The sequence below is a fragment of the Bolinopsis microptera genome, chromosome 4 (genome assembly GCF_026151205.1).
Source record: "Bolinopsis microptera isolate Bmic1 chromosome 4, MBARI_Bmic_1.0, whole genome shotgun sequence".
NCBI classification, from domain to species: Eukaryota; Metazoa; Ctenophora; class Tentaculata; order Lobata; family Bolinopsidae; genus Bolinopsis; species Bolinopsis microptera.
The window spans coordinates 13082682-13108772 of NC_087075.1; the positions used below are offsets into that span (position 1 = coordinate 13082682).

General features: G+C 36.9%; 2 protein-coding genes and 2 long non-coding RNA genes across 5 annotated transcripts in view; 3 read left to right on the top strand and 1 right to left on the bottom strand.

Moving 5' to 3' along the window:
- The first annotated feature begins 1259 nt into the window (after nt 1-1259).
- Nucleotides 1260-2927, top strand: LOC134814236 (uncharacterized). The gene is made up of 3 exons (XR_010160124.1): nt 1260-1697; nt 2196-2310; nt 2457-2927. It is a non-coding gene; the product is annotated as an uncharacterized LOC134814236 (long non-coding RNA).
- A 1599-nt stretch (nt 2928-4526) lies between these two features.
- Nucleotides 4527-26091, bottom strand: part of LOC134813749 (uncharacterized) — a 62155-nt gene continuing 40590 nt past the window's right edge. The window contains exons 12-25 of one of the 2 annotated variants that reach the window (XM_063821625.1): nt 25488-25645; nt 25209-25279; nt 24746-24823; nt 23915-24061; nt 23528-23640; nt 23181-23353; nt 22778-22899; nt 21882-22070; nt 21209-21371; nt 20802-20981; nt 20371-20572; nt 20001-20125; nt 18831-19828; nt 4527-4589 (exon numbers count right to left, since the gene is read on the bottom strand). In XM_063821625.1, coding sequence (XP_063677695.1) covers nt 19668-19828; nt 20001-20125; nt 20371-20572; nt 20802-20981; nt 21209-21371; nt 21882-22070; nt 22778-22899; nt 23181-23353; nt 23528-23640; nt 23915-24061; nt 24746-24823; nt 25209-25279; nt 25488-25645 — 1882 coding nt within the window. In that variant the 3' untranslated portion in view covers nt 4527-4589; nt 18831-19667. Of the gene's footprint in view, nt 4590-18830; nt 19829-20000; nt 20126-20370; nt 20573-20801; nt 20982-21208; nt 21372-21881; nt 22071-22777; nt 22900-23180; nt 23354-23527; nt 23641-23914; nt 24062-24745; nt 24824-25208; nt 25280-25487; nt 25646-26091 lie in introns of those variants that run through there. The other variant, XM_063821627.1, reaches the window with a different exon arrangement.
- On the top strand, nt 7014-18758 carry LOC134814291 (uncharacterized). Its single transcript, XR_010160140.1, has 4 exons — nt 7014-7127; nt 7260-7626; nt 17434-17727; nt 18687-18758. It is a non-coding gene; the product is annotated as an uncharacterized LOC134814291 (long non-coding RNA).
- LOC134814315 (uncharacterized) lies at nt 11966-13580 on the top strand. Its single transcript, XM_063822411.1, has 2 exons — nt 11966-13130; nt 13486-13580. Exons 1-2 carry the CDS (start codon nt 12020-12022, stop codon nt 13578-13580), a joined length of 1206 nt encoding a protein of 401 aa, XP_063678481.1. The 5' UTR covers nt 11966-12019.

Below are 26091 nucleotides of genomic sequence, written 5' to 3' on the forward strand. Positions count from 1 at the left end.
AGATGTCGTCGCGACAGATGTCGTCAGATGACGTCAGATATCGCTAGATGGCGTCAGATAGCGTTAGATGTCGCGGCAACATATGACGCTAGATGACGCTAGATGTCGTCCCTAGAATTTTTATGAAAATAGCGCTATCTGTCGCCTGGCGTCAGTGCTGCGTGCTTAGCGTCATCTAGCGTCATCTAGCGTCATCTAGCGTCATATATATATAGCGTCATATAGCGTCATATATATATAGCGTCATATAGCGTCATATAGCGCTAGATAGCGCTAGATAGCGCTAGATAGCGCTAGATAGCGACATTCGAAAGGTGCCGTGCACTTAGCGACAATGTCGCTAATTGGCGTCATCTAGCGTCATCTAGCGTCATCTAGCGTCATCTATCATCATCTGGCGATATTTCACGCTAGATGACGCTAGATGACGCTAGATGACGTCATATGTCGAATTTCAACTATCAGTAAAGGTCCGAATAATCTGGGTGGTGCCCGAAATCACGCAACTGCCAAGCGTTACTCCTAACTCCAAACTTTCTAAGACTGACCCTCCATTACTATAAAGTATCTGACTAGCTGTCCAGATCAGTCCAGTAATATTTATTAGTTAGATATCTCAACCGAGTCACTATGTTACGTTTTATCCTCTCTGTCTTATCGGTATTTGTTGCATGTCCAGGGTTTACTATAGCAGCCAGTGACACCAAGAGCGATAAAGCTCTTAAGTTTGCTTACGATGGAAATAGTTTAATATCTTACAGTCCCAACATTAACTCATTGACAGAAAAGTTTTCTGTTTGTGTGTGGGTCCGCAAGTTCCACCCTCATGGAAGTCATCCTATAGCGTTCGCGTATAACGGCTGGGAACTAGCGTTGGGAGACAGTGGCTACTACAACATGCTGTTCAGTTCCAACATTAATCTGGCCAGCAAGTTCCCCAGTGACAATACTTGGTATCTGTACTGCTCAACCTGGAGCCTTGCTTCTAGAACCTTCCGAGTGTACGTGAACGGGCAACAAGTAGGGACCCAGACAACATCCTCCGGGAGAAGGCTGCAGACAGGCAGAGCATTAACTTTGGGGAATTATTCACCAAATTCAGGGCACCATTTCGGCGGCATGCTTTTTAACTTTAATATGTACTCTAAAGAACTGACGGCTACAGAAGTAGCTGCCCTGTCTTCAGGTGGATTTTGTGTAGAGATTCCTGAGCAGTTGGAGGAGTACCGGATAATAATGAATAAAGTGGGAAGATATTCTCAAACTGAGCAGAACTGGTATTGTGTTGGATATAGATACCAGATGTGCCGCATTTGTTGAACTACCGATAACTCGGAAAAAGCTGGAATTGGCCGTGACAGAAAAGAGTTCTCTGGAACTATCCTTAAACAAAACGAGGACAGATCTACTTAAAGTTCAAGAAAGCTTCAACTCTACCCAGGAGGAACTAGTTGGGGTACAAGAACGCTTTAACTCTACCCAGGAGGAGCTAGTAGCAACAGAAGGGGAGTTGAATGAAACGAGGAGCGACCTTCAAGAAACAAAGATGGAACTGAGGAATCTCACGGAATCTAAATGTGCGCTAAAGAAAGGGAATTTGACAAAGTGGGATATGTTTTATTCGCCCTAGTACTATAATAAAACTTTCACTCGCACTCTCTACCAACAGCTCACCTCGACATGGGATTCAATTAGCAGTAAGACTAGATGCAATTAATATTTACATAAATTAGTCAACGTTTTTATCATTGTTTTGCGCAATTGAAATGTATATCATTTTAAAGAAAATTATTTTATAATACGTTTGAATTTGATAACATGTACATATTACACATTTGTTCATTATGTTTTACAGAAGTTTATAATTATACTTATACATTTATAATTATACTTTTTATTATACTATACACGATACGTTCAGTACGACAAAATTCTTGTGATATCAAAAACTCTATGATCAATATTGATCATTATACCAATATGCTGAATCAAATATTTATCATCGTTTATTTATGAGCTTAAATTTGATCCTTCGAACAGCTGTTGAGCAATGAAACGCAAACATAATCTTAGCAAAATGAATATATTTCTTTTATCTTCAGCATTTAATCAGTCACATAATCTCAAATTATTTGTTATATAGTAGTGTTGAAAGTATTATTTATGAGCGAGTTCTAACTTATTCTCTTATTCAGATCGACTGTTTGGGATGACGATTACTGACAAGGTAATCGAGCTGATAAAAGATCTGGACGACGATCAGATTGAACACTGCGGAGAACTATCGTGAAGCCTTGCTACTGAGACAATGTAAGTTAAGTAGTAACCACATTGACTTATATTATTAAATATTTTAATTATCAAACATGTTAAATCAAGCAAATTAATTTTTGTACTAATTTGTAAATGAAATGTGTCGTTCGACTATTTTCTAACTTAACCTATCTTTAAATCAGGTGCTACCGAAGAGAAGATGTGCTAAACTATGCTGACGGTCACAAGAATGACAGGGCTGATATTTTTGGACAATGTTCACCCTTGATAGGTTATGGTGTTTTTAGTTTACCTCAATTTTTCTGAACTGGAATCAATAGGTCGTTTCATAAGTCTAGTTTTAGTAATTTGAAGAAATATTGCATTACTGACGATAAATGCAGTAAATTTGATTATTGATCGCAATTAATTTTTTATCATGGCAGGATTTTGGTTTTGACTTTTCTATTATTAAAAAAAAAATAGTCTGTTAAAATCTGTTTATAGTCTGTTAAAATAAAACATACCATATGAAATGAATTGGGTTTAAAGATTTTACCTTTTACCTAATGCATTATTTAATTAAAGATTACATAAATTATAAATAGATAAATCTACTGTTTAAAAATTTGTTGTCATATCGACGATCTAGTAATATCTCAATATAATCTGAATATAATACATGTATGTATGTAATATAATATTTTAATATAATCTGAATATAATATGTATGTAATATATTTTAATATAATATGAACTCTAAAGTTATACTGTATGATACGTGAATATATTAATTCCTACCGGTATAGATGTGGATACTGGTGGGGAGGTGAAACACATTTGTTTACTTTAATAGTAAGCACATGTTCAGCGGGTTGAGGAGGTGAAACACATTTGTTTACATTTTTAGGGTAAGCACATGTTCAGCGGGTTGAAGAGATGATACACATTTTGTATTATAGAAGGCTTGTAACACTTGTAACGCTTTCTTGTTACCCCCCTTTGAAGGCCCCGAATTATTTTCTGAACGAAAGCTCAAAAATAACCGAGAAATCGACCTTCTTATTAACTCATTTTGATGACTGTTTCTGACCTAAAATTGCACGAAAAATTGATTTAGCTAGGTTTCAGAACCTATAAACACTTCCTCATCCCTCAAAATTGATGTTTTATAGTTGATACGAGCAACAAGCAACATATGTTTTGATCCTTCGGTTCTACAGCTCTTGACCTAGGCAGTTAAGCTGAACCCGACAGATCGAGGCAATCCTCACCTTAACTGATCAAACTGGTACTAACTCAATTTTCAGATATAAAATATGTTCTTTGCGATACGTGTTTATTGCAGCTTTGCAACTTGAGTGAAGACCAGAGTACGAAAACACACAGCAGGTAAGCAACTCACTTTTGGTGACTGTTCCTCACGAACATACTGATCCTGTAACAATTTAGTATACGGTAGCTTAGAAGTGAAACCCACTTATTGTAGTACCAACTATGGTCATACGAGACTAAGGAATAATATACATAAATAAGTTACATAATAAATTACCATATATAACAAACATATAAACAGGGAGATCGTCTCCTTAACAAATCGAACAGGTACTATCACAATTTCCAGAGCAGGTACTATCACAATTTCCCGAGCGTAATTTTCACAATTTCCAGAGCATAACAAAGTCAAAAGAAACACAACGAAGGTAGGTTACCAACACCACAATATAACAATTATACTAACAACTGAATTAAATTTATTCTGACGACGGGCAGCCCTGATGTGCTCCGTCATCCTCAACGAGCGACCACTTGTAATAGAGGTGTTATGTCATGTGACACCGATCCGTCCATGAGTAGAACCGAAGGATCAAAACATATGTTGCTTGTTGCTCGTATCAACTATAAAACATCAATTTTGAGGGATAAGGAAGTGTTTATAGGTTCTGAAACCTAGCTAAATCGATTTTTCGTGCAATTTTAGGTCAGAAACAGTCATCAAAATGAGTTAATAAGAAGGTCGATTTCTCGGTTATTTTTGAGCTTTCGTTCAGAAAATAATTCGGGGCCTTCAAAGGGGGGTAACAAGAAAGCGTTACAAGTGTTACAAGCCTTCTATAATACAAAATGTGTATCATCTCTTCAACCCGCTGAACATGTGCTTACCCTAGTCCCTAAAAATGTAAACAAATGTGTTTCACCTCCTCAACCCGCTGAACATGTGCTTACTATTAAAGTAAACAAATGTGTTTCACCTCCCCACCAGTATCCACATCTATTAACTTACATTTTAGTGATTTAAATCACAATTTCTAATTTGATGTTTCATTTCTAACTTTCTACGTTCCTAGCTATTCTACTTAATAAACATATTGTTTGCCAAACTAAAATTTAGTAAAAACTGTGATATTTCAGTCTAGGAATTTTCATCTTTGATTTTTGAAAATGGGACAAACATCGGACAGTATAATTTTTCCAGTTGTGGTTCTGTCTCTTTTGTCCGGAATCTAACTCCCAGTACCACAATTGGGTCTCATGTCACTTTACTTGTAGTGAACTGACTAATTGCTCTCAGGACAAAAGTCCCGTCAAATCTGCAAAATTTTGGCTCAGGAAACATTCTAGTTGAAAATTTGACAATATCAATTTTCAATTTTGCATTATGCTTTTTTTGCAATGCATTCTTTGGCCGGAATCAAACTTTTAGTATAATTGGGCCGTATAATGCTATACATATTTGACTAAAATATTGGTCATTGGACGGACATTAAGTCAAAATTGTGAATGTCAAAATAACAAACATTTTACAAATTTAACATTTGGATGACTACCGTAAATTTCGAAATCTGTCAATCAAATTAACACCAGAATCTCAAATTAATTCAAATGGAGTTTTAATAGTATTTAATTAGTATTTCTAAACGTTTGTACTAATTACCTGCTTCTACTGGACACGAAGTTAAGGTTGATAAAGTTTTAAAATCACTAGTTAGAAATATTCAAATTCTCTTCTGAATACTTTCATAATCATGCGCAGGTTATATAAAATTACTTCATGCAATTTATAGACTTTAATATTTTATTATATAGATGTTTAACGTGTCCTGATCACGGACCAGTACCGGAACAGGAGACCCTAGTATCTTATCCTCTAACTTTACTGTTAAACTATTGCAATACAACTGGTCACGAAGAATAATCTGGAAGGTGCCCGAAATCACGCAACGTCCACGCGTTACTCCCAACTCCTAACTTTTACGCGTTACTCCCAACTCTAACTTCCTTAGCCTGACCCTCTATTATTTAAAAGCTTAGTATCTGACTAGCTATCCAGACCAGTCCAGTAATATTTATTAGATCGATATCTCAACCGAGTCACTATGTTACGTTTTATCCTCTCTGTCGTATTGGTATCTGTTGCCTGTCCAGGGTTTACTATCGCAGCCAGCGACACCAAGAGCGATACAGCTCTTAAGTTTGCTTATGATAGAAATGCTTACATATCTTACAGTCCCAACGTTAACTCACTGACAGAAAAGTTTTCTGTTTGTGTGTGGGTGCGTAAGGTCCAATCTGGGAATACTCCATTAGTGTTCGCGTATAACGGTTGGGAACTAGCGTTGGGAGACAGTGGCTACTACAACTGGCTGTTCAGTTCCCACAATAATCTGGCCAGCAAGTTCCCCACTGACAATACTTGGTATCTGTACTGCTCAACCTGGAGCCTTGCTTCTAGAACTTTCCGCGTGTACGTGAACGGGCAACAAGTAGGGACCCAGACAACACCCTCCGGGAGAAGGCTGCAGACAGGTGGAACATTACGCTTGGGGAATTATTCACCAGGAAACAGCGCGCACCATTTCGGCGGCATGCTTTTTAACTTAAATATGTACTCTAAAGAACTGACGGCTACAGAAGTAGCTGCCCTGTATTCAGCTGGATTTTGTGCAGAGATTCCTGAGCACTTAGAGGAGTACCGGGTAATAAAGTGGGAAGATATTCTCAAACTGAGCAGATCTGGTACTGTGTTGGACGATGACACCAGATGTGCTGCATTTGTTGAACTACCGATAACTCGGAAAAAGCTGGAATTGGCCGTGACAGAAAAAAGTTCTCTGGAACTATCCTTAAACAAAACGAGGACAGATCTACTGAAAGTTCAAGAAAGCTTCAACTCTACCCAGGAGGAGCTAGTAGCAACAAAAGGGGAGTTGAATGAAACGAGGACCGACCTTCAAGAAACAACGATGGAACTGAGGAATCTCACGGAGTCTAAATGTGCGCTAAAGAAAGGGAATTTGACAAAGTGGGATATGTTTTATTCGCCCGAGTACTATAATAAAACCTTCACTCGCACTCTCTACCAACAACTCACCTCAACATGGGATTCAATTAGCAGCAAGATGCAATTTATATTCACTTAAACTAGTCAACGTTTTTATCATATTGTTTCGCAATTGAAATGAAATTCTTTTTAAGGAAAATTATTTTGCATGCTTGATAATAATTTAAACCAGTAACATACATATTTGTCCATTTCGTTTGATAAAACTTTATTATTACAGTTTACGAGTTCAATTAGTAGCACAACTAGAGCACAATAATAGTAATCAAAATTTACAACCACTCGATACGACATATGTATGTTCGATACCATAAAATTCTTGCAATTTATTTAATTCGATCAAAATATCAACATATTTTAAACGAATTGATACCAGATCGTTTGTAAACGGGAGTTCTAACTTCTCAGCTCATTCAGGTCGACTGTTTGGGATGAGGATTACTGACAAGGTAATCGAGCTGATAAAAGATCTGGATGACGATCAGATCGATCACTGCGGAGAACTATCATAAAGCCTTGCTACCAAAATTATGTAAGTTACTTACCACACTTAATCATTAAATATTGTTTCATTTTCCAATGTCAAAGCAAGCAGATTCAATAGTTATCTTAATGCTTAAATTGAAATGTGTCGTTCGACTTTTGTAACATAATTTCAAATCAGGTGTTACCGGAGAGAAAATGCGCTAAACTATGCTGACGGTCATAAGAATGATAGCTGTATACTGACGCTGATCTTTTTGGACGATGTTTACCCTTGAGAACGTTGAGAACCTACCCTAATTGAGAACGAGACGAAGCGAAAACATCCCGACCTTCCAATACTGATCACGATATACTTCAACAACGGAGATAATTATACGGATACCTTTAAGTTATGGACATGAATTGCAAATAGACTGGAAGCACACTGGACTCACTTAAAATTATCAATCTTAATTTTAAACAGTAAAACTTGGTTGTTGATACCAAGTATAATTTGAAACATTTTATACTATCTACAGTATGAGTATCTAAGAAGTAGTATGTATGTAGTATTCGTTGATAGACGATGATTTAAAGGACGTGAGGAAATTACGTTCATTTGTACTCAGTTCACCTCCATTTTCTGAATCAAAAAATCGTTTTATATTGCATTATTGCAGCGGAAGATGCTGTATCTTTGATCACCATAATTTGGTAATCATGGCAGAACTTTGGTTTGGCTCATGGCTGTTTAATTAGTCTGTTAAGATGAAACATACCAAATCAATGAATTAGATTTAAAATGTTACCTTTAACCTTGCCTCATACATTATTAAAAGCATACTTAAATTATGTATAAGTGAATTTATTGTAAATTTGTTGTAATTGTATCGACAATCTAATATGAACTCTGAAGTTATTGTTTGGTACGTGAATATATCAATTCTTACCGGTATTAACTTAAATTTTAGTGATTTAAATCACAATCTCTAATTTGATGTTTCATTTCTAACTTTCTGCTTTGGTCATTGGATAGACATCCAGTCAAAATTTTGAATGCCAAAATATCAAACATTTCAAAAATAGAACATATGGATGACCAGCGTACATTTTAATATCTGTCAACCAAATTGACAGGATAGATTGATAAATTCCTCGAACCAGTGGTGGTAGTAAGTCATACCAGAAAGAATTATTTCAATTGGGCACTCAGTGACTGAGCAATTATAAGTCCAACTTATGGGCCTTGAAATGGCATTGGGACTGGTTAATGTGATCATTGTCATAATAAATTTTAATACAACAATAATTATGACCGGAATGAATCTATAGGATTTCTGATGACTTAAAAATTCTTCTATGAAGAAAGATAAGACTATAACATAAGCGTGGTGCTCTAACAGAGAGTTATAGGATGCACTAAAGTACAGACAGTGCAGATACCCACAAATATGTATTCCTGATAATATTAAGGTACAGGTTAACAGGATAACCATGTGGTTTCCTGCAACAAATCACTAACTGACTGTCTACAAGTTCGTTACAGCGTACTGGCTAACAGGTACCACAGCAATAGAAGTTATTAGTGGTCCCCACAAGTGGAGCACAATTAGCTCTCAAGGATGAGCATTGTCCAAAAATATCAGCCCTGTCATTATTTTGACCGTCAGCATAGCACATCTTCTCTTTGGTATCACCTGATTTTAAGATGAGTTAGGAAAGTTGAACGAGTGCACTTCTCAATTTCAGACAACTACACAGATTAATTTGCAAGAATCTGATTGATTTGACTTCTGACAATAAAGAAATATTAAATAAGTCTGCATTGGAGTTTTGAAACATACAAATGATACGATACTTATATTTTAAGATGGCAGAATTGCTTTAAAAATGTGTTAACCGTCTTCAGCTAGGGATGATGGGGTGTTGAAGTGATTATATTTGGTGTGATTATGTTTGTTGTTGTTTTGTTGGTGTCAATGTTGATTTAATTTAAAGAGAAAAATTTACACAGTTACTTTACAATACCGTAGAAATTATTTGTTTATCATTTTTTAATAAGTACTTTACTTGGTACTTGGTAGCAAGGCTTTATGATAGTTCATCTGTTTTCCAAAACATTGTAATATAAATACATATACTTGTTTTTAATATAAACACTCATTTTTTCTTAAAATAGCCAACATCCTTCAGTAAAATAATTTCCCCAAGCTTGGCCTTAATTTGAGTGGACTGTTATATTCTAGCTCTGATTGCTGACTGCTGCAGCTTGATTTGAGATGGCCGGTATGAATCTATACTACTATAGGATTTCTGATGACTTAAAAATTCTTCTATGAAGAAAGATAAGACTATAGCATAAGCGTGGTGCTCTAACAGAGAGTTAAGATGCACTAAAGTACAGACAGGATAGATACCCACAAATATGTATTCCTGATAATATTAAGGTACAGGTTAAGTTCCAACTCAGATAACCATGTGGTTTCCTGCAACAAATCACAAACTGACTGTCTACAAGTTCGTTACAGCGTGCTGGCTACCATGTACCACAGCAATAGAAGTTAGTAGTAGTTCCCCAGGCTAAGTGCTGACTTGGGGCAATATTTCACTTTTCTCGCTGAGCACAATAAGCTCTCAAGGATGAGCATTGTTCAAAAATATCAGTCCTGTCATTCTTGTGACCGTCAGCATAGAACATCTTCTCTTCGGTAGCACCTGATTTTAAGATAAGGTTGGAAAATCGGACGCGGACGAGTGCACTTCTCAATTTCAGATTACTACTCAGATTAATTTGCAAGAATCTGATTGATTTGACTTCTGAAAATAAAGAAATATTGGAGTCTGCATTGGAGTTTTGAAACATACAAATGATACGATACTTATAATTTAAGATGACAGAATTGCTTTTAAAAATGTGTTAACCGTTTTCAGCTAGGGGTGATGGGGTGTTGAGGTGATTATATTTGATGGAGTGGTGTTAATGTTGGTTTAATTTAATGAGAACAATTGCACAGTTACACTACAATACCATAGAAATTATTTGTTTATCATCCTTTAATAAGTACTTTACTTGGTACTTGGTAGCAAGGCTTTATGATAGTTCATTTGGTTTCCAAAACCTTGTAACATATGGTGTAGCTCGTTGGGATAGTATAGGAATTCTAGCTCCTATAGTTGGGAATGAGGTAGTTGTCTGTTCACAGATCGCCCTCTAAACTTACAAGGAAATATTTCCTGTAGATCCTTGGTATATAAGCAACATTTGACAGAGCCATAGTGTGGAGTGAGCTATGTGCCCATCCTTGGAGAACCCGGTGGATGTCCTTGCTGTGCAGCAGTGTTAAACAAGGAACTGAAACCGAGGGGTCCCATTCAGGCCCTTCACACTTTGTTTCTGTCTAATTCTAATGTACCGTCACAATAGTGACTTTAAATATACTTGTTTTTGATATAAACGCCCATTTTTGCGCAGAATAGCCAACATCCTTCAGTAAAATAATTTCCCCAAGCTCGTCTTTAATTTGAGTGGACTGTTATATTCTAGCTCTGATTGCTGACTGCTGAGTACTGTAGCTCGATTTGACTAAGCCTTGAGATGGCCGGTATGAATCTATAGGATTTCTGATGACTTAAAAAGTCTTCTATGAAGAAAGATAAGACTATAACATAAGCGTGGTGCTCTAACAGAGAGTTAAGATGCACTAAAGTACAGACAGGGCAGATACCCACAAATATGTATTCCTGATAATATTAAGGTACAGGTTAACTTCCAGCTGAGATAACTATGTGGTTTCCTGCAACAAATCACAAACTGACTGTCTACAAGTTCGTTACAGCAAACTGGCTAACAGGTACCACAGCAATAGAAGTTAGTAGTGGTCCCCAGGCTAAGTGCTGACTTGGGGGAATATTTCATTTTTCTCAACCCCACAATTATTAACAATACTGCTGTGTTACCATCTTTACTGGCGTGTGGTGATTATGGGGGAGTGTGCAAGTACAAGTACGATTAATTATGAGATTTGCTGCAAGTCTAACAAACTAACAAACAAATACCACAACTTCTCCTTAAGTGCATATCGAGGGCTACAGCTAATATCACCCTTGTTAAAACGGAGTTTATTTTAAGAAGGTAAATTTTGTGATCACGATTTCTGATCAAGAGGGAAGTATGTTACGTGGTAATTTGAGCTAACGAGAATATTATTTGTTATTGCCGCCGACTTAGTAGATCTACTTTTTACTTTAGTCTTTTGTATGTTATTTTAAATTTGAAGCTCGAAATCATATATCATAATTTAGATGGTCGTAGTTCATACTGATGCAGTACAGCAATTAGTTGTCAATGATTATAATTAATATCAAAGATTTCGTTGCTGTCATCGTTTTAGAGATAATTTAATCGTGCGCAAATCCTTAATAGTCATGCGCAAATTCTAAATAGTCAAGCGCATGTTATATAAAATTGTTGTAAGCTTCGAGCAATATTAAAAATATCTATATTGCAAAATATTCCTTGATTGTCATCGACTCTGACAGATTCATGATCATGGCACTCCTTCATAAAGTAACAAATTATGAGTTTAGACGTCTCACAAATGTAACATTTTGTTGTTAATACTAAACAGTATATTCAATCTATAGACTACATCTTATAAAATATATGTTTAACGTGTCCGGATCACGGACCAGTGCTGGAACAGGAGACCTTAGTATCATATCTTATAGTTATGTCTCTACTGTGAGAACTTATTACGATACAGCTGATCAAGAAGAATAATCTGGGAGGTGCCCGAAATCACGCAACGTCCACGCGTTACTCCCAACTCCTAACTTTCACGCGTTATTCTCAACACCTAACTTCCTTAGCCTGACCCTCTATTACTTAAAAGATCTGACAAGATAGTGTCCATATCAGTCCAGTAATATTTATTAGATCGATATCTCAACTGAGTCACTATGTTACGTTTTATCCTCTCTGTATTATCGGTATTTGTTGCCTGTCCAGTGTTTACTATCGCAGCCAGCGACTCCAAGAGCAATACAGCTCTTAAGTTTGCTTATGATAGAAATAGTTACATATCTTACAGTCCCGACGTTAACTCACTGACAGAAAAGTTTTCTGTTTGTGTGTGGGTCCACAAGTTCCAGTCTGGAAATAATCCTGTAGCGTTTGCGTATAATGGTTGGGACATAGCGTTGGGAGACAGTGGCTACTACAACATGCTGTTCAGTTCCAGAATTAATCTGGCCAGCAAGTTCCCCACTGACAATACTTGGTATCTGTACTGCTCAACCTGGAGCCTAGCTTCTAGAACCTTCCGAGTGTACGTGAACGGGCAACAAATAGGGACCCAGACAACACCCTCCGGGAGAAGGCTGCAGACAGGCGGAGCATTAACTTTGGGGAATTATGCACCAGGCAACTCGCACCCTTTCGGAGGCATGCTTTTTAATTTTAATATGTACTCTAAAGAACTGACGGCTACAGAAGTAGCTGCCCTGTCTTCAGCTGGATTTTGTGCAGAGATTCCTGAGCAGTTGGAGGAGTACCGGATAATAAAGTGGGAAGATATTCTCAAACTAAGCAGATCTGGTGCTGTGTTGGATATGGATACTAGATGTGCTGCATTCGTTGAACTTAGGAAAAATCTGGAATTGGCCGTGACAGAAAAAAGTTCTCTGGAACTATCCTTAAACGAAACGAGGACAGATCTACTCACAGTTCAAGGACGCTTCAACTCTACCCAGGAGGAACTAGTTGGGGTACAAGAACGCTTCAACTCTACCCAGGAGGAACTAGTTGGGGTACAAGAACGCTTCAACTCTACCCAGGAGGAGTTAGTTGGGGTCAGGAGGGAGCTTGGAGCAACAGAGGGGGAGTTGAATGAAACAAGGAGCGACCTTCAAGAAACAAAGATGGAACTGAGGAATCTTACGGAGTCTAAATGTGCGCTAAAGAAAGGGAATTTGACAAAGTGGGATATGTTTTATTCGCCAGAGTACTATAATAAAACCTTCACTCGCACTCTCTACCAACAACTCACTTCGACATGGGATTCAATTAGCAGTAAGACGCAATTAATATTTACATAAATTAGTTAACATTTTTTAATATTTTGTTGCAATTGAAATGAAATTCTTATTAAGGAAATTTATTTTGCATGCTTGATACTAATAAACCAGTAACATACATATTTGTCCATTTCGTTTGATAAAACTTTATTATTACAGTTTACGAGTACATGAATTAGAGTACAATTAGTAATTAAAATATAAAAGCACACGATACGACTTATGTATGTTCGATACCATAAAATTCTTGCAATTTCATTAACTCGATCAAAATATCAACATATTTTAAACGAATTGATATCAGACAGTACTGTTTGTAAACGCGTGTTCTAACTTATCCTCTCATTCAGATCGACTGTTTGGGATGACGATTACTGACAAGGTAATCGAGCTGATAAAAGATCTGGATGATGATCAGATCGACCACTGTGGAGAACTATCATAAAGCCTTGCTACCAAGATTATGTAAGTTACTTACCACACTTACTTATTAAATATTGTTTCATTTTCAAATGTCAAATCAAGCAGATTCAGTAGCTATCTTAAATTGAAATATGTCGTTCGACTTTTGTAACATATTTTCAAATCAGGTGCTACTGAAGAGAAGATGCGTTAAACTATGCCGACGGTCACATGAATGACAGCTGTATACTGACGCTGATCTTTTTGGACGATGTTTACCCTTGAGAACGAGACGAAGCGTAAACATCCTGACCTTCCAATACTGATCACAACCTACTTCAACAACGGAGACAGTTATACGGATACCTTTAAGTTATGGACATGAATTGCAAATAAATTGGAAGCACACTGGACTCAGTTAAAATGATCAATCTTAATTTTAAACAGTAAAACTTGGTTGTTGATACCAAGTATAATTTGAAACATTTGATACTATCTACAGTATGAGTATCTAAGAAGTAGTATGTAGTAATTTTTGATAGACAATGATCATGATATAAAGGACGGGAGGAAATTATACGTTCATTTGTTCTCGGTTCGCCTCAGTTTTCTGAATAAAAAACAGTTTTATATTGCATTTATTTAATTACTACAACAAAGAATAAGAATTAAAAGTTTACCTTTTGCCATGTCTCATCCATTATCAAAAGCATACTTAAATTATTTATAAGTAAATTTATTGTTTTAAACTTTGTTGTCATATCGACAATCTAATATGAACTCTGAAGTTATTGTATGGTACGTGAATGTATTAATTCTTACCGGTATTAACTTAAATCTTAATGATTTAAATCACAATCTCTAATTTGATGTTTCATTTCTAACTTTCTGCGTTCTTAGTTATACTTAATAAACAAATTGTTCACCAAACAAAAATTTAGTAAAAACTGTGATATTTCGGTCCAGGAAATTTCATCTTGTCTCTGTCCGGAATTTAGCTTCCAGTACCACAATTGGGTCTAATATCATTTATAGTTAACCGACTAATTGCTCTCAGGACAAAATTAGTCCCGTCAGATTTGTGAAATTTCGGTTCAGGAAACAGTCTTCATATTTTGAAATTTGACATTATCAATTTTCCATTTTGCCTTATCCTTTTTTTGCGATGCATTCTCTGGCCGGAAGCAAACGTTTAGTATAATTGTGTATCTTATAATGCCATACATATTTAACTGACTTGTTGGTCATTAGACAGACATCCATTTAAAATTGTAGACTGATCAGCGTAAATTTAAAATCTGTCAACCAAATTAACACCAGGATAAATTTAATAATGGAACTATATTTCATAATGTTTGTACTACAATCTAACTTCTACTGGACACGAAGCTAAGGTTGATAAAGTTTTACATCACTAGTTAGAAATATTCAAATTCTCTTCTTAATACTTTCATAATCATGCGCAGGTTATATAAAATTACTGCATGCAATCTATAGACTTTAATAATTTATAATATATATGTTTAATGTGTCCTGATCACGGACCAGTGCTGGAACAGGAGACCTTAGTATCTTATCTTATGCCTCTTCTGTTATAACTTATTACGATACAACTGATCAAGAAGAATAATCCGCAGGGAGGTGCCCAAAATCACGCAAATTCCATGCGTTACTCCCAACTCCTAACTTTCACGCGTTACTCCTAACTCATAACTGTAGAACTTCTCAAGCCTAACTTTCTATTACTTAAAGTATCTGACTAGCTCTCCAGATCAGTCCAGTAATATTTGGTAGATCGATATTTCAACCGAGTCACTATGTTACGTTTTATCCTCTCTGTCTTATTGGTATTTGTTGCATGTCCAGGGTTTACTATCGCAGCCAGCAACTCCAAGAGCGATACAGCTCTTAAGTTTGCTTATGATAGAAATGCTTACATATCTTACAGTCCCAACGTTAACTCACTGGCAGAAAAGTTTTCTGTTTGTGTGTGGGTCCGCAAATTCCAATCTGGAAATGGATGCCAACCTTTTGGGTATAAAGGTTGGGAACTAGGGTCGACAGACAATGGCTACTACAACATGTTGTTCAATACCAACAATAATCTGGCCAGCAAGTTCCCTACTGACAATAATTGGTATCTGTACTGATCAACCTGGAGCCTTGCTTCTAAAACCTTCCGAGTGTACGTGAACGGGCAACAAGTAGGGACCCAGACAACACCCTCCGGGAGAAGGCTGCAGACAGGCGGAGCCTTAACTTTGGGGAATTATGCACCACGAGACGGGCACCCTTTCGGAGGCATGCTTTTTAACTTTAATATGTACTCTAAAGAACTGACGGCTACAGAAGTAGCTGCCCTGTCTTCAGCTGGATTTTGTGCAGGGATTCCTGAGCAGTTGGAGGAGTACCGGATAATAAAGTGGGAAGATATTCTCAAACTAAGCCGAACTGGTACTGTCTTGGATATGGACACTAGATGTCCTGCATTCGTTCAACTAGGGAAAAAGCTGGAATTGGCCGTGACAGATAAAAGTTCTCTGGAACTATCCTTAAACAAGACGAGGGCAGATCTATTGGAAATTCAAGAACGCTTCAACTCTACCCAGGAGGAACTAGTTGGGGTACAAGAACGCTTCAACTCTACCCAGGAGGAACTAGTTGGGGTACAAGAACGCTTCAACTCTACCCAGGAGGAGTTAGTTGGGGTCAGGAGGCAGCTTGGAGCAACAGAGGGGGAGTTGAATGAAACGAGGAGCGACCTTCAAGAAACAAAGTTGGAACTTAGAAATCTCACGGAGTCTAAATGTGCGCTGAAGAAAGGGAATTTGACTAAGTGGGATATGTTTTATTCGCCCGAGTACTATAATAAAACCTTCACTCGCACTCTCTACCAACAACTCACCTCGACATGGGATTCAATTAGCAGTAAGATGCAATTAATATTCACATAAATTAGTCAACGTTTTTTCATATTTTGTTGCAATTGAAATGAAATTCTTATTAAGGAAATTTATTTTGCATGCTTGATACTAATTAACCAGCAACATACATATTTGTCCATTTCGTTTGATAAAACTTTATTACTACAGTTTACGAGTACAAAGCTACAATTAGTAGCACAATTAGAGCACAATTAGTAAATACAATTTACAAGCACACGATACGACATATGTATGTTCCGTGTTCGATACCATAAAATTCTTGCAATTTAATTAACTCGATCAAAATATCAACATATTTTAAACGAATTGATACCAGATCGACGGTACTGTTTGTAAACGCAAGTTCTAACTTTTCCTCTTATTCAGATCGACTGTTTGGGATGACGATTACTGACAAGGTAATCGAGCTGATAAAAGATCTGGATGACGATCAGATCGATCACTGCGGAGAATTATCATAAAGCCTTGCTACCAAGATTATGTAAGTTCCTAATACCACACTTTATTATTAAATATTGTTTCATTTTCCAATGTCAAATGAAGCAGATTCAGTACCTATCTTAAATTGCAATGTGTCGGTCGACTTTTGTAACTTATTTTCAAATCAGGTGCTATACCGGAGAGAAAATGCGCTTAACTATGCTGACGCGTCACGAGAATGGCAGCTGTATACTGACGCTGATCTTTTTGGACGATGTTTACCCTTGAGAACGAGACAAAGCGAAAACATCCCGACCTTCCAATACTGATCACGATATACTTCAACAACGGAGATAATTATACGGATACCTTTAAGTTATGGACATAAATTGCAAATAAACTGGAAGCACACTGGACTCATATCAGTTAAAATGATCAATTTTAATTTTAATCAGTCAAATTTGGTTGTTGATACCAAGTATAATTTGAAACATTTGATACTATCTACAGTATCTAAGAAGTAGTATGCAGTAATTGTTGATAGACAATGATTTTAAAGACGCTAGGAAATTACTTTCATTTCTTCTCAGTTCACCTCAATTTAAAAATTAAAAAACCGTTTTACAATTATTGCAATAAAGGATGCTGTAACTTTGATCACTATTTGGTAATCATGGTACTTAGCTTCGGTTTGGCTCACAGCTGTTTTATTAGTCTGTTTAGATGAACCATGCCAAATCAATGAATTAGATTTAAAATTGTACCTTTTATCTTGCCTCATGCATTATCAAAAGCATACTTAAATTGTATATAAGTGAATTTATTGTTTAACAAGAATTTCGCCGCGGTAACACCACGCACGATCAAATTTCCCTACTGCCTACAATTTAATTGTTCTACTTTATTGTTATCCCAGAGTGGTGTTTTGCGCACGTGATAATCGTTTATATTATATTAGGCGTGCAGAACTTGAAAAATTCTGCGCGCATCTGAGGTGTCGCCGTCGATCTGTATGTGGTTTGGTTGTAGATCATTTCATATTTTGCGCAATTTTGTTACGTGTTAACGATGCGTATCATCAATCATGTCACGTCATATTATTGCATCGTATGCCAACTTTAATGACTGTTATAAAATAGTCTGTATCATCTTAGTTATTATCTAACATAAACTAATACATTTGTATGCTTACTCGAATACTCGACACATCTACAGCACCATCGATTATCGAGCCTTTGATTTGATATAGGATTCTTTAAAAGCATACCACAATCTTGATCTTAGTTGCTTCTTGAATGTAAATGTAAAGTAACATCTTTTCTCAACTATATGTTTTCGCTTTTTACCATTAAGTGTCAATCAACTGTTAAATAATCAGCCACGATTTTATCAGCTGATATCATAATTTAATTTGTTTTGACTTGCTGAATATTATCACTCGGTAATATATTAAGCTTGTTTCACCAAAATAACACTTATGTTGATGATTGATCCGCTCAGACGACTAATACGCTATATTAATGAATTAGAGTGAATTGTAACCCGATGGAAACCTGTGTAACAGTCGTCAAGAACCAAAATTTTGTTGCTATGGCTGTAATTAATTAACACATAACTGGCGTCGCGCGCGCAAAATAGACTCCTTTTATACACATAATTATAGGGGAGTGGTCTATATTGCGAAGGAGCAGACTTTTGTCATCACCGTAGGACCGTCGGGCCACCTCATATATCCAAACCCGATTACTTATTCCCTACGATCTTTTTGCCTTCGGCAAGAGCAGGGAAAAAAATTTGTTGTCATATCGACAATCTAAAATGAACTCTGAAGTTATTGTATGATACGTGAATATATTAATTCCTACCAGTATTAACTTAAATTTTAGTGATTTATATCACAATCTCTAATTTGATGTTTTATTTCTAACTTTCTATCCCTCATTAAATCTAATAAAAATATTTTTCAATGAACAAAAATGTAGTAAAAACTGTGATATTTCGAGCCAGGAAATTTCACCTTTAATATTTAAAAATAGGACAAGAATCGGAAAATATGATTTCTCCTTCTGTGGCCGTGCTGTCTACCTCTGGAATCTAACTTCCAGTTCTAAATTGGGCCTCATCCATTTTAACTGTCTTTTAGGTCACAAGAATTTAGGGCAGACCCCAGACGTCTTGACAAATTTAAAATTCAGATCAACAGCGTCCATTTTTAAATCTGTCCAATTTTATTCGTTCATGCTAACAACATCTTGAGTTTTCTATAATCGAACTTTTTTATCGCATGAAAGGACGAATCTGTATAACGAAAGTTGCGAACAATCATAATATTACGTTAATGTAAATGTTGAACCTAAACCACTGCAGAAGAATCGTTAATCGTAGAACACAACATGAATCAACCTTTTTCGTCACCACTTAGACGATACATCATATTATATACATCCAGGATTAAGAAATTATATTCTTGGATATAATTGGAATATGTCAGCCGGGCACGTGCTTGTTACCATAGAAACTCAAATTTTCAAATGATGAAAAAAATGTTTCATAACAGAACTTACTTCGCGCGTCACAACATCATGACGCGCGCAGCAAAACAATGCGACCAAAAAGTATGATTAGTATTTTGAATAGTGGAATTTTAATTGAAGAATTGAGTGAAACCTCAGTTTTCAACATAATTTGCTCTAAAACATTGTATGTACATCTGACTCTTTAAGAAAATAAATCAATGCCAAAAGTTCATTAAAACTGTCTAATATTCATCGCTCATTCAGTTTAATCGCTTGTTTATAGTTATCCAAAGCTTCCACCTTCTTGAACTGCCTCCCGAGGGCAACTGCAAGTTGATTATAGGAAGAGCTGTCTTTAGGTGATAGAGATAGAGCTTTTCTGTAGTCATCTTCTGCTGCCGCGTTCTCGCCTGAGATATTGCTAGATTTATCAAACTAATCGATGTATAAATACAGAATGCAGGTATATTTCTTAGGGTTGAAACAAAATACAAAAAAGAACATAATTTTACTTTCGATAACGGAGTACGAATCGTTTCAATGATTTACACTATGATAAACCCCTTACAGCCGTGTACATACCCATAGCAAGATATAGATTTCCTCTGTTGAAATAGGAGTGAGCAGCGAACGGGTTTAATGATATAGCTGTGTCGAAATCTATCAATGCTCCTTTGTAGTCCTTTAGTAGAGCTTTGGCTATAGCCCTGGAATACAACTATTACTCAACCAATTAATCAATTAACTGATCGAATAATTAATTAATTATACAACAACGAAATGCCATACATCAAATGGTATAGAATGTGGGATACAATAAATTGTGATATTCTGAGTAGCACAAGCTTTTTAGTAAAAAAGAAAGACATGATGGAGACAATCTAATCAATTAAGCGGATGTAACATGCATGTTACACAATCTGTTAATTTTCAGCAGATCGTGAGAAACTACCTGTTGAGGACAGCCCCCTCATCATTGACACTGTTCTTAACAGCAGCATCATAATACTTCAGGGCCTTCTCAAACAGCCTCATGTTGAAGTAAAGGTTCGCTGCGTTGAAGTAAGCGAGAGAGTAAGTGGGGTCTGCTTCGATTGCTTGCTGGAAATCGTTCATAGCGTTAGCCGAGTCGTTCATATATTGTTGTATTACCCCTAGGAAGTGTGTGTTACAATATTGTAGTTTCAGAAGGGGGAATGTGCCCAAGTGAACATTATCTATCACTGATTGTGTTGTCGCAACAAGAAAACCCAATAAATGTAGAACTAAAACTTGACACGCCTCCCTATAGTTAGCCACTAACCTCGGTTAGTGAGCATGGTTGGGGTAGGATGCGCTATTTTACAGTAACTGTTACAATGTTACAGTTACAATGTGACTAACCTCGGTTAGTGAGCATGGTTGGGGTAGGATGAAGGTTCACAGCACTGTTGATATCACAGAACGCCCCAAACAGGTGACCCATCTGAAGGTTAACAATACTGCGAGCTTCTAGCGCTAGATGGCAGTTAGGGTCTATCTTTATCGCTGAGGTGAACTGTTTCCAGCCCTCGTTCATTTTACCTGGGGATGTATTCGATTTAAACGCAGATGAACGATAATATAATGTAAAACTGGTATAACGATTTTACCACAGAGACCAGGTCAACTCATAGTTGCACGTGAGTAAAATATGACTATGTGATGTCAGATACACCCACAAAAAAGCATTCTAAGGTTGCAAGGTTTAACCAGATTTAACATTAATAAATATAACTAAATGAGGTTTAACACAGACAAGACTAACTAACCGTAACTCTGAAGAGCAATCCCCAAGTTAACATGAGCAGTAAGGTTCGTAGGATCGTACAACAGAGCTCTGCAGTAATCCCTCTTGCTCAACTTAGACCCTTGCTCCGTGTTCAGGGACATGTACACGTTGCCACGTGAGATGTACGCGTGGATGAAGTGATCCTGAACGGGCTAGGTTGTGAGGTTTAGCGAGGTTTAATGTTGAGGGGTATTACTTGGTTGCGAGGTTTAATGTTGAGGGGTATTACTTGGTTGCGAGGTTTAATGTTGAGGGGTATTACTTGGTTGTGAGGTTTAATGTTGAGGGGTATTACTTGGTTGTGAGGTTTAATGTTGAGGGGTATTACTTGGTTGTGAGGTTTAATGTTGAGGGGTATTAGTTTACTGTGAGGTTTAGCGAGGTTTAATGTTGTGGGGTATAACTTGATGGTGACTTGGTGAGGTTTAGCGAGGTTTAAAATTGAAAATATGTAGATGTATGAATATTTGAGTAGACTTTAACTGCCGTTAATTACACACTCAATTGCAAATAACCACGCTCCAAACCGATCATGGTAGTTGACACTTGTGTAACAGCAACAATAACCTGAGCTGGTTGTTTCTATGGTAACAGTAACTCTAATAGTAACACTATAGTTACATTAAAACTATTCTTACAGAACTTCCACTAACTTTAAGAGTCATAGCATGTGACAGTGATTTGAGAGCCTCCTTAAGCTGATTGTTTCTATGGTAACAAAGTCCAAGTGTGTGGTAAAGTAACGCGTTGTCAGGAGAGTCTGTTACTGCTAGTTTGAAGTCCACCAGTGCGTTGTCGTAGTCTTCAGACTGGTAGTAGAGCAACCCCCGGTTAAGTAGCACCTAGAGATGGTGGGTTAGTGTTAGGTTTAGTAGCACCTAGAGATGGTGGGTTAGTGTTAGGTTTAGAAGCACCTAGAGATGGTGGGTTAGTGTTAGGTTTAGTAGCACCTAGAGATGGTGGGTTAGTGTTAGGTTTAGTAGCACCTAGAGATGGTGGGTTAGTGTTAGGTTTAGTAGCACCTAGAGATGGTGGGTTAGTGTTAGGTTTAGTAGCACCTAGAGATGGTGGGTTAGTGTTAGGTTTAGTAGCACCTAGAGATGGTGGGTTAGTGCTAGGTTTAGTAGCACCTAGAGATGGTGGGTTAGTGTTAGGTTTAGTAGCACCTAGAGATGGTGGGTTAGTGTTAGGTTTAGTAGCACCTAGAGATGGTGGGTTAGTGTTAGGTTTAGTAGCACCTAGAGATGGTGGGTTAGTGTTAGGTTTAGTAGCACCTAGAGATGGTGGTTTAGTGTTAGGTTTAGTAGTACTTAGTGGGGGTGTGTCGCCTCCCCACGTCTCCTGTAGTTGTGGCCAAGTTGAACAATTGCATAAAAAACTACAAAAACTGAGACGTTACTGTAGCTGGTGAAAATAGAAAGGTAACATAAATTACTAAAACTGCATCCAACTAAAAAAAATTCGACACACCCCCTTCCTCCCTCCCCCCAGTCCCACTAACCCTCTCCCCCATTTATCAATATACAAATATACAATATACTCCACATACCCTCTGATTGAGCTCCTTCTCCAGTAGCAAGACAATACCGTAGTTACACAGCGCCTCCTTGTTCTGACCAAGGTACTGATAACATACCGCCCTGTTGTAGTACGCTATACTGCACAGCGCATCTGAAGGAGATTACTATTATGTGGGCTCTGTGTGGGGTGGGCTATTCTGTGTAGAATATTCTAGAAGGTTTTAGAATGTGCTCCATGAGGCTTTTTTAAGGTTTTTTAATAAGTTTCAGTGATATAGATAATTTCAGTCAAATTTCTGTAGATACAGTTCTTCTTATATAATACACTAATTAAAATGAGTAGTGTAGCAGAGCTGATGACGACCAAAATTAACCAGATAATAGCCAATACGTTAACTATGTAACTATGTAATTAATTAACTGACTAATCACCTAATTTGATAGCAGAAGACAAGTCCTCCACAGCTAGCGCGTAGTTCTTGATCTCGAACTTCAGAGCTCCTCTGTACAGGTATGCTCTTACACTGTTAGGTTGGATCTTCAGTGCCTCGTTACAGTTGAACATTGCTTTGGAGTAGCGACCTTTCATGCCAAAGTAGGCAGCTCTGCAAGAGGTGTTTGTCAAATACTGACCACGTTGCGCTTAATATAGAGTATATTATTATGTTTTGAAAATACATTATAACATGCATTTTCTCAATTGATAAAGTAAAACTTTAGAATCTGAAAAAGGATGAAAGTATGTAATTGAATAACCTGGTAATAATTAAATAAATAACCGGGTAAGATAAGCCTGGAAGTAGTTAGGATTATAAGCAAGAGCTCTGTTAAAGTCGAGTAGAGGTCGTTGAGACTTAACCCATATCCTCACCAGACCGCGTTGGAAGTAAGCCTGAAAATGAAATTTGATTTGAGTTGAACTTTAAAATGAACGATGGTTCATTCGTGCAAGTTTAATGTATCATAATTGTGAGGTATATTAATATAAATGTGGATTCTGGTGAGAGGTACACTATATTTGTTTTGACACGTGACAATGTTTCTGCGATTTGATCGGTCGATGCCGGAAGCTGATTGAAAAATCTCTATCACGTGTCAGAAAAAAACATGGTTCAAATCCCCGAAGCGTCCAGTTATTATTGCTCTTTATCAATCACGTGACTTACCTCAGAGTAACTGGGGTTGATCCTAATAGCACTGTTAAGAGCATCCAAAGCGGAGGGGTAGTTACCGGACTCCACGTGACACTTTCCTATCAGGAAGTAAACTTCTGCCGCTGATTTGGGCATTTCTTGTCGGAGGATCTTTGGGTTCTGCATGGACTGGGGTGTTAGGGTTAGTATATCCCGTGACACGTGGTTATATAGCACGTGATAGGACCTTGGATTGTTCATCATGTGACTTAAGTTTATTGACATCATATTAATATGATGCGCGGAACTTAATCTATATTTGATCTTTTGATCATGAATTCTTGCAGTGAGTCTATAGTGATCTCAAGTCAAGTTTTATCTCTGTTAAAATCGGTTTTTAAATGTTTATGGCGAGTTCCCTGTGTTATTAAACTTCGTCCATGTTGAAATAAAAACCGAATGTACTTATTACTTTTAAAGTTTCTACAACAGTACAAAGTTGAAGGTTTTTACAGAAGGTTTTCACAGAATACAAGAGTTTTTTTTTCAGAGTTAAACATCACAGTCAGGAGATAAAAAATAAACAGAAGTGCGCTGTTGAAAGCACAATCCAGCACTTTTCACCACAATATCTCAATATGTCACATTTGTACAGAGATCTCGTGTTAGTTTGTTCCTCATCGTGAACTTCCATTTTTCAACACACAGTTCAGCTGGACCAAGACAAACACAATTCACAAGATCCAGCAGAATTTAAACGTTTTAAGGGAGAGTTACAGTCACATCACAGTAATGAATAATCTCTGGGTCACACAAAGTCACGTGACCAAACACAAGTCACGCGACCTCCAGAAACACTTCTACCTTGTTCAGGTTGTGTAAATCAGTTTTATAGTCCATTTCTCCCCCGACTACGGGAATAATCGTACTTCTACAACGTCTCTAATATCATATAATGGTCAGGTTAATTAATAGGTTAATTGATAGGTTAATTGGGGGGGGGGGGGGGGGGGGGGGTAAACAAGTTAGAATAGCGGTTAATTGGCAATGAGCACGTTAAAGCGATAACATAACGTATCGCTGTTGGGTAGAAATAAACACAGTGGTGATGTGTGATAAGTATGAAAATTGTTCTCAATTGATAAAATTAGAATTTGGAGCAGTCAAAATTTTCAATTTCATTCACAAATCCAACTGGAGCAATTGATCAGTGCCCAGGCAAACTTTTATTATGAGCTGTTAATGTTAATTGAAATAAGTTAAAGTTGCTAATTGTAAATTAATTGGTTGCTAATTGTAAATTAATCAGCTGCTAATTATTAGTTACCAGGTACATGAGGGCTTTCTCGAAGTTATCAACTGCTTCACTGTATCGCTTAGCCTTCAGATACGTCTTACCTGCGGTTGATAAATGGATTTTCAGATAAAATCACAAAATATCTTTCAATTAATTCTTCAATTATTAGTCATCAGATATCAACCAACATTATATGGCTATATGGAAATCCCTCAATATTTCAACATCTTTCAAAGTCAAATATCTTTCTCCAATCCTTCAAAATCTCCCAGTAAATTTAAACTGAAATTCTTTTAACTTGTAACTGACCGAGTAAGATATACTGAGAAGGAGAAGGATCCAGTCCTGCGGCCCTATCCAACACAAATATAGCATCATCGTAGTTGTGGAGGAAGGACTGTACCACTGCCTTTTGTAGTGCAGCTGGTCCGGTCCCGTCTGTGTCTGTATTCAGAACTGAGGCGAACCTGAAACACAAGGATAAGTTTTATGTATGAGTTTTTTTTTCAAAAAGTTTAGGATAACATGTTTCGTATGAAGTAGTAACGGGTGTAAAACTAGAAATGTGTCTGGAATGAAACAATGGCTTATTATAGTGTGTCTCAATGATCCAAGGTATGGAAGTTTAACGTTAGAAAAAAATAATAGATTATAAGGTGATAAAGGTAGCAATTATTGTGATAGGTTTCGCTTCGGTCGATCGGTATACTGGAATCAGTAAAACGTATACTAAGTTAATAAAGGACACAAAATAATTAAAATCACATATTATTATAAAGTAAGAACACACTAAATACAAAAATAGATCTTATTAATCGCACGGATAGCACGGATGAAATCGACTACAAAACTGTTATTATTGTATTATTATTATATAGGTACAATAGTCAAACCCTGATTTATATTATCTACA